The 17,138-nt window shown below is 37.3% G+C and overlaps 1 protein-coding gene across 2 annotated transcripts in view; it reads right to left on the bottom strand.

Annotated features, from left to right (window-relative positions):
• Positions 1–682: 682 nt before the first annotated feature.
• The window catches only part of MACO1 (macoilin 1), a 30,617-nt gene continuing 14,161 nt past the window's right edge, over positions 683–17,138 (bottom strand). The window contains exons 1-8 of one of the 2 annotated variants that reach the window (XM_041128974.1): positions 16,912–17,103; positions 16,168–16,346; positions 15,203–15,701; positions 6,419–6,577; positions 6,041–6,223; positions 5,082–5,202; positions 3,387–3,561; positions 683–2,236 (exon numbers count right to left, since the gene is read on the bottom strand). In XM_041128974.1, coding sequence (XP_040984908.1) covers positions 2,034–2,236; positions 3,387–3,561; positions 5,082–5,202; positions 6,041–6,223; positions 6,419–6,577; positions 15,203–15,701; positions 16,168–16,346; positions 16,912–17,078 — 1,686 coding nt within the window. In that variant the 5' untranslated portion in view covers positions 17,079–17,103 and the 3' untranslated portion in view covers positions 683–2,033. Of the gene's footprint in view, positions 2,237–3,386; positions 3,562–5,081; positions 5,203–6,040; positions 6,224–6,418; positions 6,578–15,202; positions 15,702–16,167; positions 16,347–16,911; positions 17,104–17,138 lie in introns of those variants that run through there. The other variant, XM_030039384.2, reaches the window with a different exon arrangement.

The raw sequence follows: 17,138 nt of genomic DNA, 5'->3' as shown, positions 1-17,138 counted from the left end.
AAGGAGAATGGCTGGAAAGGAACAAAGGCTAAACTTACAGACATACTTCTGCAATTCTCAAAAAATTCACCTTTTTTTTTTTTTTTTTTTTTTAAAGCCACAGACAGGGTAACTTGCTAAGTTTATATGTCAAATACAAAAAACATCTGTTCTTCCTTCTGTTTCACAGAAGTGAAGCTCTGTTGCAAAAGAGAAGACTTACCTGGAATAACAGAGTGCTCTTTAAAACAAAATGTATTCTTTATACCAGGCTAAATCAGGTCAGTTAAAAAGGCAAAAAAAATTATTTTCTTTTATCTGCAAGAAAATGTTTATTCTTTGTAAACCCCACAGAAAAAAAGAATGCAGCCAAGACCAAGTATTGAACGAAAATTGTGCCAAAGTAGGCAGCAAAATGGGGGAACCTCAACACAAAAAGTCAGTGACAATATTTCATGTTTTGCACAAAGATGAAAAACCTATGACATTTCTGAGTAACACTTTTATGGTGACAATTACACAAGATGATTCAAAAATGCAAATGACAGCAACATGCACACCTGGCTAAAGCTAGAAGTTTTATCCCAAAAGAATATCTGTGATTAAAATGATGAAACTTTAATACTTCTATTGACTTGCGTGTCCTACTTCATTTCTTTTTTTAATGAGGCATACATGCCAATTAACATGAAACTTTAAAAAAAAAAAAAATCTTTTCTTTTAAGAAGAACTTTGTCCTTCCAGAGTCCACTGCATGTTTGCAAAATCATAATGTTGGGTTTGTAATTCTGCTAGTTTCCAATACAATTTTGCTTCCCACCCCTCCAATCCCCACCCTCAAAAAATCTGAAACACTTCAGAAGTTGCCAGTGCAAACACTTTCTATCAATGTATAATATACATTTTAACTTAAACCTTTGTGCAATTTATGAGTTTCCTTTAAAACTCCTTAAAAACTCCTTGGCACAACAGCTGAAAAATATTCAGCTCCATTTAAATTGTCAAACACAAGGTGATATAAAGTGTAAATCACAGTTGAATAAAATAAAAAAAACCCAGAACTGCAGCTTTTATTAGCCAGCTTTACAGTCTCTTGTATACAGTACATTGCACAGTTCCGCCTTCACAATAACGCTTCCTGTATTGATATTGTGCCTTCCATGATGCAGTATAATCAAGGCAAGTTACAGAACACTGCTGAGTTTATATCAAAATAAACAGGAGATGTAACCTTGGTTTATAATGAACATCCAAATTACCATGTACAATTTGCAGTAGACTCTGTAATGAGCTTGATATATAAGCTAGATGACAGTGAAGGGGGGAAAAAATAGTTTAAACTATCAAGTTTCCTCTTGAAATGTCTTTTCCCAAGGCACTGTGAACAAGACTGTTAGCAATTCTCAATGACTAAAAACACCAATGGGAATATAAATATTTCACACAACAACAACCGTCACATCATCATCTATTCTCTTACTCTTTCCCTTAAACAACGCCCCTGAAATTTGTTTGGTCCTTTGAGGGGTAATCAAATTATCTTCTGCAACATCACATATTTGTATTTAATACATCTATAAATCAAAGCTTTGTTAGATTATTTAACCCTTTCACTGTAAAAACTAAAGTTTTTTCCTCACTATTTCTGAATGAATCTGCAAATTCAACTTGATTATTTAAAAAAAAAAAAAAAAAAAAAAAAAAAAAAAAAAAAAAAAAAAAGAAGAAAGGGTTCAAAATCAAGCAAAGCCCTGTATTTTTCAAGAGGAAACCATGCAAGAGTACATAAAAAGGCAAAATTGGCTACTTGAAAACCAAGAATTGTTTTTAATGCATTGGCCAAGGAAAATAAATTGCAAAGTTCTGTGAGGTTTTCTAAAAATTTACAAGAAAAACTGATGGGCAGTTCTAGTCAATCCAGATGTTCTTTTTATCCTGTTTTAAATGACAACAAATACAGTCTCACACAATACAATTTCATCTTGACTGCAAGAGACACTCCTGTGTGATGCCTTCAGCATGACAAAATTACTGGGCAAAAAGAAAATTGGCATTCATTTCTTCAAGGGCTGATAAACAGAGGCATTGGGATCAAGTCCAGAAGGGCTGGTCTCCACAAATTTGGAAGAGTAATGTGGGGAAACAGGACTCAGAGTGCTGGTGGCTGCAGTGTATGTTATGCTGGGCATTACTGCCATAACTTCTGCAATCTTCTGTTTTAGGTCCTTGATTTCCTGATCTTTTTGAATGATTTGCCCTGAAAACAGCAAATAACATCACTTAGAACCAGCAGCATGTTCTCGCCCTCCACCAACTGTTCAATGATAACAGCTGTTGAAGCAAAACACCCAGAAGACATTCACTCTAACATGATTATCAGTATAAGCACAACTCAAGTAACTCTTGGTTCGTGTCAACGAACTATGTTTAATTACCTCTAGTTACCGTGTAACACAACTAGACATAGCACTCCCATTAGATTTTGCATTGTTTGGATTCACAGCTGCAACATACCAAAAGATTATTTCTACGGCTTAACTTTTTTCTGCACCCTTCCATTTGCATTTTACAAGCACCTCACAGGAGCAGAAGTGTACGCTTATTAAAATGTGTTCTTTACTTTATTTTCAAAACTGTCCTATTCTCACCATTTTTCTAAACCCCCTTTGTGGACACTCACAACACCACTACAGCAATTTATGAAACTACGTAAAGAGAAACACCAATGAAATGAAACAAAAAAATTTCTCACTCTAATCAAATTTTCCTGCAACCAAGCAAACTTCTGCAGGGAAATTAAACAGGTACTAGATCAGAAGGTTATTTAATTTTGCTTCATGGTTTGCACAGCTGAACAAAGGCCAGTCTGAGCAGGGTTTTATACTGGCTTCATGCTCCCTCTGGTGGCTGCAACACCAGCCCAACACAGACACTGGTGTCCACGCTTACCTCACCAGTGTGAGGTTTAAAACAGGTTGGGTTATCCCCCCCCCCCCCATTTACGTTGTATTTACTTCAGGAGTATCAAAATATTATTAGGATTCAAGGACAGGGGCTTAATAGACGGCAGCTATTATTTTATCTTCTAGCTCTTCAAAAGAAGTTCTCCAGCTTTTAAGGTAATGGTTTATAAAAATGTAGAAAATCATCATAAATTAACTTAAACGCCCATCTTGACATTTATTGTCTTCAGTTCAATAGCTTGGGGAAATTAGGTCAGCTGATCAGCTGGATTGCTTAGACTCACATTCACAAAGCTGTACAAGACAAAAACCTACTGAAAGCTGAAATGCTGAGCAGGGGCCATAGCCCACCCCTAAATAAAAAGGGAGGATATTCTTTCTTTCTGTCATATTTTCCACAATTTCAGTCAGTACTACACGTTGAATTAAACTATCCCACATTACCTTGGGCAATCTCAAGCTGCCGTTTTGCATCTCCTAATGCAGAGAACAGATCCAGCTTGATTCTTGTCTCTGCACTCAGGCTGTTCTCTAAGTGCTGTGTTTTATCCTGCATGGCTGAAAGTGCTGACATTAACACCTCCGTATCCTTCTCATTTTCCTTGTACTTCCGCAGCTCCTGTAGGAGTAATTAGGACAAATGTTATTCTCATCGACTTTACACATGAGATACACTGAGAAGTCTTTCTCTTCCCCACAGCACACCACTGGGCCTGGTATTAATACTGTAAAATTAAAATGATGGTTAATTAAGGACACTGTAATATTACCTCCAGTAATTATACATGACCATCATACAAGTGATTAAAGCCATATTGTACAACGCATAATTACAGTGCGGTGAGCAAGTACCATTTACTCTGCTTCTCAGCCCTCTATCAGCCGTATCGAGACCCTCCACCCAGAAACCCTCCTCAGCACTTCCAAGTGCCAGCTAAGCAGCCGCACAGTACTCTTAGCCAAGCTGTGGAGTATGAAAACACTTCCCGTAAGCAAAATGGCTAGAATGGGGACTGATCTCTTGCTAGACAGTTTAAAAGGATACTAAATAAGCATTTTAAGCTATTTCAGTTGGCTGATGAGAGGGATTTCTTTATCTCAGAATACTTCCCACATTGAACCTAACTGTGCTGCAAACCCAGAAATTTAGGAAAGAGAAAAAGGAGGGAGCAAGTATTCTACACATAAGAGGCAGGCACCTTGTGGCTGGCAAGTATGCATTAATATTTTGACTACGAAAAAAAGAAATGCTATACACAAAAAAAGTTCTATACTTTAGAATGAAGAAACAATAATACAATAGGGGAAATATTAATGCCTGTAGCAAAAAGCTTTTCTAACAGTTTGAAGACAGTAATAAAACCAAAAAGCTTCATTATAGCTGGGTTTAATTATCTGAAAGCCATGCTCATATTCTCTATGGATAAACCACAGTTGTTTTCAAGGGTTTGGTAAACCTAGGAACAACAAGACTGCATATGTTATTTGGAAACAAATTCACAATAAGACCAGGTGGATTCTGAAGAGTGTCTAAAAACCCACAGGACATTAAAAATACATATTCATGCAAATTGCCAGTTGACAGTCCAAATACATCTTTAGGAACAGACATTTTAAAGGAATAAGGTCAACTTCAACTCACACATTTGAGCTCTTAAACTCTAACATGCCAGACAATATGTCTGCCGCAAGTCTACCACAATGTACTTTCAATATTCAAGCCCTTTCACAAAAAAAAAAAAAAAAAAATTTTAATGTCTGGCCATTAAGATTGCATTGAGTAAGCAATCTTACTTGCTAGCAGTGAAATTTATAATGATACATACTGGCAACAAGCTCCTCATATTAGACCAAAAAATGTTGTTGAGGGGATTATATTCTCAGCCTACCCAGACCATTGGTTTGGGGGGGAAAAAAAAAACCCTAGTAATTTAAACAATTGAATGGTGTGGAGCTGAGACTATTAACCTTTCTCATACCCACATTCTTACAAAGCCTGATGCAAGATATGCAAGACAGACATCTCAAGAGCATAATTCTTGAAGGGGTTGATTGCCTCTTATGTAGATTCACCAATTTCAGAGGGTTGAAAGCAACTCATTGTGATGATGATCTAAGCCCCTGGTGCTTTCTCATTACCTGAACTTTTATTTCTAGTTCTCGTATCTGATCTTCTTTCAGCTTTATGTCAATTGTTAGCTTCTTGCACTCTGTCTCCAGCTCTCGGATACGATTTCGTAAAGTTTCAGTACATTCTCCTCTGCAGAAAAAACATTAAAAGAGAAGATGAAATAAGAATGAGGCTGTCATTCCTGAACTGTTTATAACATGAAAATTAATATAAATATTGAAGGATAAAAAGAGGAAGCTAACTTTGTTCTTTTCAGCAAGAGAATTTCCCTTATGGCAACAATGCAAAGAGCTGCAAAAAGTTACTCAATGTTACGCCTCAAGTATTAGGAAATTTGGAATATTTATGAAATATGGAGCAGAAAAGCAGAAATAATTCTTCTTAGACATTTGAAGCACTGCAGATTAAAATGATCCATACTTGTGCCATGCTTTCATCTTGAAAAACTTCCCATCTATACACCTACGTTACTACTGAAACACCACTGTCCTGAGCACTGGTAGTCACTGGCTAGAGCAGAAAACTTTCAAGATCTGAGATCAAGACAGTATTTTGGCCAATGTTGTTACATGAATCCTTGATTTACAGTCCCCACATGAAAGGTGATGTTCCTTTTTTTAAAGCAGACTGACCCATACAGGGTACAACATCTCTCTGTTAGCACAATCAAGGTACAGCAGATAATTTAGAGCATATTCATCCTTTACTTCCTGTAAATGTAATGTATATGAGTACTGAGACTCAGCTTCATGCAAGATCTCCCAGTCCTCCCACTGCCTTAACACAAATAAACCTCTTAACACAAATACAGCTTTAAAAAAAAAAAATAATAAAAAAAAAAATCAAATACAGTACAGAAGAGCGAGAAGTGCCTCCCCAAATCCCCCCAAAACACATTTCAGTAGCAACAGCTACATTTCAGTAATTTTCTGGAGCTGAGCTTGCTTCTGGGGTCGAACAAAAGTACCTTGTAGCAGCAGCAAAGGCGACAGCACGTGCAGCAGTTGCTTCTTCCAACTTCTTTCTCTTCTTTTCTTCCATTAATTGTTTTTCTACAAAGGCTCGTGCCTCCTGCTCTGCCTTTAGTTTCTTCTCCAACTGGCTGATCATTTGTTTGTCTTTTTGTTTCATTTGTACAGCATTGTGTAATCTGGAAAGTAACAGGTATGGGATTTAATGGAGGATTTTACTTACTAAAAATAAATTGCTGCCAATGGTCCCAAATGAGTCGTGCTGGATTTGCGGGCAAGTGCCTCAAATTTTGTAAAGTCTTAACATAATAATTCCCCTTTACCAGACTACAGTCATCAGCAACTCATGTACACAGCTGCATAAAAACACATACTTGTTCTGAAGCAGTTCATTTTCTTGCCGGAGCTGTCCGATTTCAGACCGAATTCCCCGCTCTGTGTTAGTCAGAGAACTGATCTGACTACGTAGCTCCTGTTCAATCTGCCTGCTTGCTTGCAGGTCAGCCTTTAACTTTTTAATATCTTGTTCCAACCTAAGAAAGACAATTTTAAAAGATAATTTCACTTTATTTCCCAGTTACCCAAAGGTTCAAGCACATTATATAAAAATAAGCAGAGTAAACATCATACCATCTGCCAACCCCCCCAAACCCTTCATACTTAAAATAATCAGCTCTCAGAAATTATGTCTATCCTTGCTAAATAATAATGTTTTATGTAACTACACACATATAGCTCTATGTATAGCTATACACACACTTCATAACCTCCCACAGGAATTTTGTTTTCCTCCATGCACTGTGGAGTTGTAAAACAAATCCTGTGGAATTGTATTTTTCCTCTTCAAGCAGAAGTGAAATGGGTAAGTCTGAGAAGTTGTAAACAAGGACAGGTGCACATATGAACAAATTTTACTTTTCTCAACTAATTCTGAGTTTCATTTGTTACTTATAGCTGAGCAAAGGAGCATACTGCTGAATTCTCACCTAAACATTTTTTTTCTTGAAGTACATAATGTGCATGTTGAATAAAGAGTACGTGTTAAGTCATCCACAGTTCAGGAGTCAGTAAATTTAGTTTTAATTGCTCCTGAACAGAGACCATCTGCTATACACTTAATTGTAGCTTTTGAAAGTTCTTGAAGACTCATGCAAGCTTATTAATTAAAATATTTTCAACCAAAATTGGTTAAAGAAAACACGAATTTCTAAAGAGAGGCCCCTAGCTCACCTTATATTTTCCTCACATTTTCAAAACAAGATTATTGATTCTTAGAATAAAAACACACCATAGGTGAATAATCAACCATTTTTTACAAGCACTGTGTTACATACTTATTTAAAGCAAATACGCCTCTCAGTCATTCACACATAATTCTCATTTGCTCCGTCAGTTATTGATGTAAAAATTTTTCAATGTTCATAAAGAAGATAAAGATGGTTTTGTTTCCTAAAGTTCCATACAGAATTAATGGTAGTTGAACATTCAGACTTGGGGAAAATAGTCCCAAAAGCCAAAATGAACTGCCCTTATTGACATTCACTAGCACAGACGAACGGTTATAGCTTTTAGTCCTCGTAATGAGAACCACTTAGCTCTTTTGGGCTTCTGCGCAGGAAAATCTCAACCTAAAATGCTAGCGAGAGATGTAATGATATGAGGCATAAGAACATCCTGCGTGAATGAATCAAGAGGTTAAATGTGGAATCATCAAACTTATGGAAATTCATAAAAGTATGTCTGCAATAGGCTAAAACTGCACCGAAGAGGTCTGCTGGGTAAATGAACAGAAAGAAACAGCCTATAAAAGAGTGTGGTCTATAATACACTCATAGAACTCAAATGCTCAGAGCCTACTCGCTACAGCTGTACTAAGCTGTCTTTCTAGTTATACTTGAACTGCCCTACTGGTAAGATGAATTCCTTTTACTATAGTATAAATTGTGGTCAAATGTACCTTTAAAAAGAAAAAAAAAACCCAACTTACACTTAGTAGGCAAACAGCAATAGTACAAAGCAAATACACATTTCACGTTGAAGACCACAAATCATTTCAACTCTGTTGTAAGAGGAAAAGAATTTGCAAACCTAACCAAATATTCATTCAACCATGTAACACAGCACACAAACCAAAAATGGAAAACCCATCAGCAGACCGTATTAGGTATGTATTTTCACTGTGTTCAGTATGTTAAGTGATAGAGCCGGACAGCCGTTGGATGATGATGTAACAGTTCAATTTAATCTTCCAATAAGCAGTAACTAAGTGTTTTAGAAAGAGCAAACTTATTAATTGAAGACAGTAAGATGCTGTAGGAAGCATTAACAGACTCTTGCCTGCCAACAGCTGATTGGTTTTAATATAGGTTTTCATAAATAGGTGAAAAAAATGGTTGGTAGGAAAATGTAAAGGAATGCACATAAATCACACACACTTTACATTGACAAGTATCTATAAATAATTTCAACATATATCTCTACAATAAAGGATAACTGTGAAAATAAGACAGCTGTAAATAGCCATTTCCCTGTAACTAAGACTATGTTAAACTTGCTCAAATAAGATATACCAGGATTTATTTTGGTTATTTAGTATTCCAGGAAAAGAAGCACTGATCAGGTAATGCCCAAATAAATCAGCGGTGCTAGTACAGGACAAGCTGAATTTGTATTTTTGGCAACAGAGTATTGACATTAGTTCAAACTTCTTAGGCCATCTGGTTCATGGCATTCCTGCTGGTTTCAATGAGGGCTCTGTACCTGCAGTGCTCATGGGGCTGGTCCAGACTGTGCTGTAAAGAAAGATGAAACCTGCATGATCCACAGAGTGCACACAAACACGAGCAGAAAGGATGCCTACTTTCCAAACCAGGAGGAAATATATTAGGCCACAAGCCACAGCTTTCCTTTTTACACAGCATAGGTTTAAGTGTCCAAACAGAGCTGTGTACATTACATTTGCGAGAACTGGGGTCAGGAAGTGTTGCACGCTCGTTATACATCACTCAAATCCTGCCTGAACACAGAGCCAAAGCCTCATGGATGTCCTTTCCACCCTAACTTTTCAAGCATGCTCCAAGCATCAAATATTCATCCTTTTACTCTGAAGGACCACAGGAGACTTTGGGTAGCTTTTACAGGAAAACAAGACCAACCTGCCATTCACTATGACTTTCACTGTAAATCGCAAAGAAGCCAGGATTAAATTCAACAAGAATCGATTGAACTCTGGGTGCTTCCATTGCTTATGAAAAAACAGTAGCCACACCGCTAAAACACACCCAGGCAGACCACATACTGATAGAATATTACTGCCTATGAGCAGTTGGCGCTGTTCGCCTGCAACCCTTCCATGACTAAACACTGCAGAGAGAAGCTTCTTTTTCTTAGAAACTGCTGGCAGGTATAAACTGGGAACTATATACATTGTGCATCCATTAAAACACAAACAGTCTCTGATTTACTAGCCACCACAAATGAACTCACTGTAGGCTCAGGAGTGAAAGAATGGCAAGTTAACCAGTTTGACTTACTCTAATCAAAGGATGCAGTACTTCCACACACCTGAATTTCAGAACACCATGCAGTTAAGAGTTTTTATTCTGTTGTGAAACAATCACTCCTATCAGCACAGATGACCTAACTTAAACAGTCAAAAGACAGAATTAACATATGTAAAACATGATCAATCTACATACAGTGAGTGATCAACTACTATAGTGCAATTCCAAAGGGGCAAAAGAGAATTAATACAGAGAAAACTAATCTCTTCCAAGTCAATGGCAGACAAAATAATTTCTAAACAAGACCATCTATCGATAGACTTATTTCTAAACAAGTTTTAAAGCAAGATTTTACCAGATTTTAATTACTCCTTTTCATTATACTGTAGTTTTTACTATAGCTTTAAATACTGGAGCAGATGTTTTCTGCGATTTATAGAGCAAATAAATGCTCCTTACTATCTAAAATGAGTTAGGAAGCTAATAATCCATCATAATGCAAGGACCAAATGTTTCCTATATGGTTTCTCTCCCAGACCTGCCACTATTAGCTAAAGAAACAACTCCATGAGAGAGAGAGAGAGAGAGAGAGAGAGAGAGAGAGAGAGAGAGAGAGAGAGAGAGAGAGAGAGAGAGAGAGAGATGAAGTTATTTTCCCCTCAAAGGCACATGTACTCCTTGCATTCTCTGGTGTGTAACCATGTTCTTATCCATCTTATAAAGTCCAGTCAAACATTTTCAGCCTAAAAATTTCCTCCTGTCGAACAGCAAGTCAAAGCTCTTCTCTGTATATAGACAGAGAGGTCATCCATCATTTCACAGAAATACAAAGAGATTAAAAACACCCTTTATGTTGCCCCCTTTCTAAAATGAAAGCACATTATCAAGGTAAACCAATACAATGTCATAAAAGAAAGCTTCGCTGCTATGAGCACAGACTAGTGTGTGGAGTTTTCCCTCCTCCCCACCGTAATAGTCTGCACTACTGTTACAATGATAAATGACCCAATAAGACAGCACTTCTTTTATTATTATTATTCTTTCTACCATTTCATTTTCTGCTTAAGTCTCTTATTTCCAGGCTTATTGGAAAACTTATTGACAAAAAGGGGTGAAGAAAACTTGAGTTCTAGAAGATACTTTATTGCTGCACAAACTACAAGTCATTTTGACACACAACTATTTTTAAAATGAGGGTTTAGTTGCAGATTATTACATTGTGCTGTTTATACAACCAAGGCCAATTTCTTTTGGTTTGTCATTACTATGAATGCAGATTTACCCCTTTTCTTTCCTCAGCACTACCACATATCATTCCTGATCTCACTGATGAAGAGAATTAATCAGTAATCACCTCCAAGACTGAGTATTTTTCCAAATGCTTCAAGGAAGATTGATGGATCAACTTAAAGACAACTCAATTCAGCTTAATCCTCTTAAGTATTGATAACTGGTGAATAACATACCCTTGTTGCTTAGTTTACTCGGTTAATGCAATTCCATAATCACCTGACAACTGCACACAAATTACACGCAATTGATATAAAAATTAAAGTTTTAATTAAAAGACCCAGAAAGCACCCGGATGCTTTTCTAAGACTAATTTTTTCCTTTGTTCTGTTCCGGCCCAATCTGTTGGCATAAGCATCTGCCGCAGTGAACCTACTTCTTTGAAGTAGCCAATGTGATCCCACAGCGCTGAGGTTCTCCTGCTGTAACTAATATGCTGTTACCAGCAGTTCCTCAGAGCATTTTTCATTACCAAAAAGACAGTAATCCACAGAGAGAAAGCAGAGTTACTTATTTTTTTTCCTGCACAGAATCGATCTAAGTAGCTGGCATTTCAAAAGGTTATTCTGTTTCTGAACAGTCCAAGCACTATGCTGACAGTAGCTTGAAAATGGTCTGCTAGAAGGATTGTCTCCCAGATTTCTAATTTACATTCCCAATTCTTTTGCTTTTCTATTCTATACTTTCCTTCACTCCCATCATATTGCAGGAAACACTGACCATCTCCCCCACTGCAGCTGACAGCAGAAAGCCTTCTGGTATACTAATGCCATTTCAGGCAGGGGGGATAAGGAAGCAGCAGCAATCACTTTTAGAACATCAGTGGTGCCACAGAAGATGTATAATAATTAGCATCAAATGAACAGAAATTTACATTGAAACCTTCAAGTTCATCTCTGCAGGTAATATCAAATTTTAAGAAAGCAAAATAAGATGTGGTAGACCAGCCCTTGCTTCACAAATATTTTTCTTAGACCAATTGCCAGAAGATGTCATCGTTATCTCTGAGAATAATTAGTACATAAGACAGCTTGTTTCAACACCTCATGTGCCAAAGGCAAGACCTCTATGGATACAAACAGTTTTGCCAAGCTGCACTGCCAGTTTTTTGTATGTGGGTTTTTTTTTTTTTTTTTGGTTTGGTTTGTTTTTTTTAAGGATGCAAATAACTAGAGGCAGGACCTGATTATTGCTGTGTAATAAGCAACACACACACACAAATTCTGCATCAATTACAGCTTGGACTTGTTCCATACATCGAGCCCCCTAAAACATGAATAAAACCTGCTGCACCTCAGAAGTGACAGTGAAACAAGTAACAATAACAAAAAGTCAACTTGCTCTGTACCTACTGACAAACACTATTAAGTGTAAGGGGATATCAAGGCTAACCCTCCATTGGATACCAAATGTATCCCTCCATTGGCCCAATTACCACAGTGTTGGGAAATAAGCAACTCAGATCACAGAGATTCAATTGTTAAGTTCTTGACAAACAAACAGCAGATTTCAGCATCCATCAGAAGTAGATATTCATTTCAATTGTAGGAACAAAAAAAAACCAAAACAAAACAAACCCAAACCTAAGACAGAGGTTACTTTAAAGGCTGATCAGCAGGGACAGAGCCTCTTGAATCCCTCTGCTCTAGCTAACAAGATGACAATAACGTAACGTATTATTCAGTGAAATACCTAGAGATGGGGATCAGTAACTTCCTCTCCAGAAAACTAAACACACATGAACTAACCATTTACCAGACAGAACAAAAATAAAAACTTACTTTCAAATAAGAGTAATATTGTATATATAAAATATAAACTTAAATTTATTAGCAGTACCCTTTCAGATATAAATGTCACATCAAATATTTAAGAGAAAAAGTTAACAAGCATGCAAGACTGTCTTGTTCTCAAAAACCCCAATCTTTACTGTCTAGAATAACCCCTGTTAATCCTGAGTCCCTAGCAGTCATAAGGCATACTTTACATTTAATACTGGTTAGTCAGCTCAGGGAAATCATTTGTGAACACGAAAGTAAAGCAGCTTGGTTTTGACATCCTGCTGTGAGTCTGCTGGACAAGTAGTTATAAAAAGCATCTTTATTTGGAAGCTGAGCAGATCTGATCTGAAAGTCGGACACAAATGCAGGACTTCACATAGCCCTTTTCAGGGTACGGCACTGATGCAGACTAAAAGTTTAATAACGGGAATGAGTACTACTACTGGAAGTGGAAAAGATGATGAACAAATGCCTTACACTCCAGGGACAGGGTAACTGACAAGTTAAAAAAAAACAACACATGAATTTTTAAATTTAAGTGCAGAACATCCCATCCAATTTGTCAGGTAAGTTTATGCTTCCGTTGATGTAGGAGTTACATACTCAATCTGAATAGAAACAAGATTTCATGAATGATTTCAGTCATCTACGTTTGTAAGAAACTGTGAGCAGCAACACACAGGACGTTGGTGTTTTAAGTGCTCCTGGCTTGCTTGCATGGGGAAATCAGTGTACAACAAGAAGGTACAGGAATTTGTAGCACAGCCCCCACATCACACCCACGCATCACATAGAAACACTTGACAAACAAAAGACTGAAGTAGCTTAATTCACTTTCAGGGCAGAGTAAGGCTACATTGCACAAAGGCACTTTCAGAGGATCCTGGGTACTCTGTCCCTACCCAGTGAATTAGAGGAGCTAGAATTCTGTAAGGACACAGTCTAGTTTATTGTATACTCACTTCTGCATTAGAAAACCCGCTTTGGACAATTATAATGACCACCTGGCCTAAGCTCACATCACAGCATATAAGAATTTCAATGTGTAATTTAAAACTTAAAACACACAAGGTTTAAAACTCATTCCTTGTCATAGCTACATGGGACAAAATTCTTAGTCTGGCAGGTCATTCTATAAAGCACTTCCCTTCTCTTTTCTCAAGACTTATGAATGATATTTTGAACTGCAGCAAAGCTAAGTGGCCTGTTTTCATCCTCAGTGAGCAAATAAGCCATATAAAGAGTATAGAGGTGCCCATCTGAAACTAGCAACATACAAATACAGCAGTCCTGTACATGTTTATTTAGATGCAGCTTTGCTGAAGCCAGAGCCATCTGCATCCCATTAATCTTGGCTGAATTTGATTCACAGACTAGATCGATTAGCTGGTTTCTTATTTGCTTCATACAAGTTCTCTACAGACATTAGGTATCAATTAGTCTGGATATTTAATTGGCAGAGGTACACCAATCAGCGGCAAAGTGATTATCAGAGGAGAAAATAGTATTTTCACTGAAGTAATTGTATTCACATAGCACAAATCCTCAGAGACAGACCAGAGTCAAAAGTCCAATTATCAAAAGGTACCTGCAGGGAAAGTGAACCTGATCTGCCAATTAAGTTAGCCAACAAGGATTTGTTGGCCAAAGAGTGTTCAGCACATGAGAAATGGAAAGAGAGAGACATAGGCCAGGAATGGTAGGAAAGTGCATAATTGTGCAACAGGTTTTTTCTAGACATATCTCTGTCCCCATTCTGGACAGTTACACACTACCTCTTTCTTAGTTCTGGTTACTTGTTCTGGTAACATATGACACCACCATATGTCTCAGGACTCACACATTTTAAGTACTTAGCAGCATTTCATAAATACATCTTTATTTAAACCTCAGATAAGCATATGTAAAGATGTGACTTTTTCGATCTTTATAGTTTACAAGGCAGCTAAATTAAATCCTTGTGACCTGTACTTAAACCAATAGGGCAGCAGGTATGCAAGCAAGAATCTGAACTTATCGCTTTAAGGAGTTACATGGCAGCTGCCACTTTGCATCTATACTCATGAATTGAATATTAAAACAAAAGCCAAACATTTCAAGGAGAAACAACAAAACAAAAAGTTAAGACAAAACACCTGTTCAGGCACCATCAAACCCCACTGAATTCCCTGGAGATGTAAAGGTCACTCCGTGGAAGGTTTGTCAAGAACACATCCACCGAGTTCTGTCATAATGATTCTTTACATTTCCCTCATGCCTTCTATCAAATGATTGTCAAAGCTATTTATTATGCCTCACAACACCCCTGTGAGGTAGGTAAGTATCATATACTGAGGTAGGTAAGTATCATATACTGAGGTAGAAAGGAAGCAATTTGCTCAAGGCTGCATAACAAACCAGAGGCAAAAATCAGGAACGGAACTTAAAAGGCCTAGTTCCCAGTCTTATTCCATTACTAGACAATTCTGTCTCCTTTATGGGATCATAAGTTACATTTTCCTAAGAAAAAAAAAAAAAAGATTTGATGTACTGGAACGAAGGGAGGATAAGACAGGCTATTACACAATGCTCAGATCAAACTTACCTTACCAGTGCATCTGGTTTGCTTAGCTGGTTATTAGGAATACAATTTTCCATTAAGTCCTTATGTGTGCTTGGGCTCTTGCTAGCACATTTCTGTTTTTTCTCGTTTTTAGTAGATGAGGAAGGGATGCTCCCATTAGTTGCACTGTGACTGCGAGGCGAGGAGTTCACAACTCCGCTGACATTTTTGTAATTTTTGGACGAGGCAGTGCATGAGTCCTCTTTTAAGAGGTTTTCTGTACTTCCTACAAGATCATTATTTAATCTTTTACTATTGATATGGTTTTCCATATATTCAATTTCTTGTATTTTAGAGTCTACAGGTTGCAAAATATTGTTGTTTATTCCAAGGTTGTGTTTCTTAGCATCCTTGTCCTTTTCTTTCCCTTTTTCTCTATATTCTAGCTCTGGCAATGTTGCAGATAATTTTTTATTAGCTGGAATGCCTCCATTGTGCTGCAAAAGTATTGAGGAATCCATGTCAGATAATCCTTTGGCTGCTGCAATACCAAAATAAAAAAAAATACTTAGTTCATTAAATCAATCAATACTGTGACATACAAAGAAAAAAATCATTAAGTACACATCAATTATTTCTGCAGAAAACAATCATTATTAGAGTCTATTTAGAAAAGAAAATCAGAAGTCACATGATATTTTAAGACTTTTTCTCATTACAGGCAGGAAACAGTAACCAAGGGATTTAATAATAAATACTAGTGCTTCATAGAGCACTGACTGACTAGATTGATGCAGTTGCTAATAAAGAACTAAACAGCGGACGCATTTTATTTCTACTGTCATACTAACCACTGCCAAGATCATTTTATTTCTGCTCCTCTCTTTCCAAGTTCACTATACTTTGATCAAAACAACATGGACTAAAGAAGCTCTTCCTTAGCAGGCTTTTAGGCTTTTTTTTTTTTTTAATAATAGCAAACACATTAAGTAAGAAATACAACTTGCCTTCCTCTGCCTCCCTCTCTTGCCTTTGTAACATCTGCTGTTCGGGGGGCAGAGCTTGCTGGAGAAGCTGCATGTAGAACTCATTCTCTTTCTGCACTTCTTTTTGTTTTCTTAAACGCATTTTGTAGCTGACGTAACTTTTAAAGCCAAAGCCCAAAGTCACAACAGGATAGCCAATACTAAGAAAAAAAAGCAACATTATTAATCAAAATGTAACCCATAATAGTAAATGAATAAATTGTAATAAATTATCTAGCTGTGAATACGTCTGAATTACAACTTTTCATAGAAAATTATATACAAAACATTTTTTGCTGTACTACAATAAAGCTACAGTTCAAAAATATAGGCATGTCTTTATCAAGATAAAATTACAGTTCATTACAGACAGCAATTAACTGTAGCATAGATTAAAGGATTACGACAACGCAATTGCACTATGCATAGCAAAGACAGCCTTTAGACAAGCACCAGACTAGGAATTATACATCTTTTAAGGAGATAACAGCCAAATACAGCAGAAATTCCCAAGTTTTGTTCCTAAAGGGCCCTGTAATATGCAAGACATTAAACTGGGAGGTGTGTTAACAACATTCGGCCAGAACAGCGAAAGGAGAAACTGATCCTTAGCCCCATCCTTTTGCACTCAGAAATTAATAGCAGATCCCTCTTCCACCACTCTTTAAAACTGAGACAAAACAATGGTTCTCCAAAATACCACCTCTGCAACAGGCCTTGCGATACCTTCTCACTGCAGCACAGGCTGAGAAACAAGAGCTGGAGAAGCCGTTGGAACATACAGCTTTGGGGCTACTGCATTGCTGGGAGGGACCAAGGCTGTGAGCCAAAATGCCATCACCCACACCTGGTACAGCCAGAAGTGACCCTGGAGGTAAAGCCTCAATAACCATCTGCCTCTGTTGAGGATGGCCACAATTAAGACATCTTCTGTGAGCAACAAACGGCCTTTG

The sequence above is a fragment of the Aquila chrysaetos genome, chromosome 16, assembly GCF_900496995.4.
Source record: "Aquila chrysaetos chrysaetos chromosome 16, bAquChr1.4, whole genome shotgun sequence".
Lineage (NCBI taxonomy): Eukaryota > Metazoa > Chordata > Aves > Accipitriformes > Accipitridae > Aquila > Aquila chrysaetos.
Note: the sequence above shows the minus strand (reverse complement) of the source record. Positions and strands in the feature narration are given on the sequence as shown.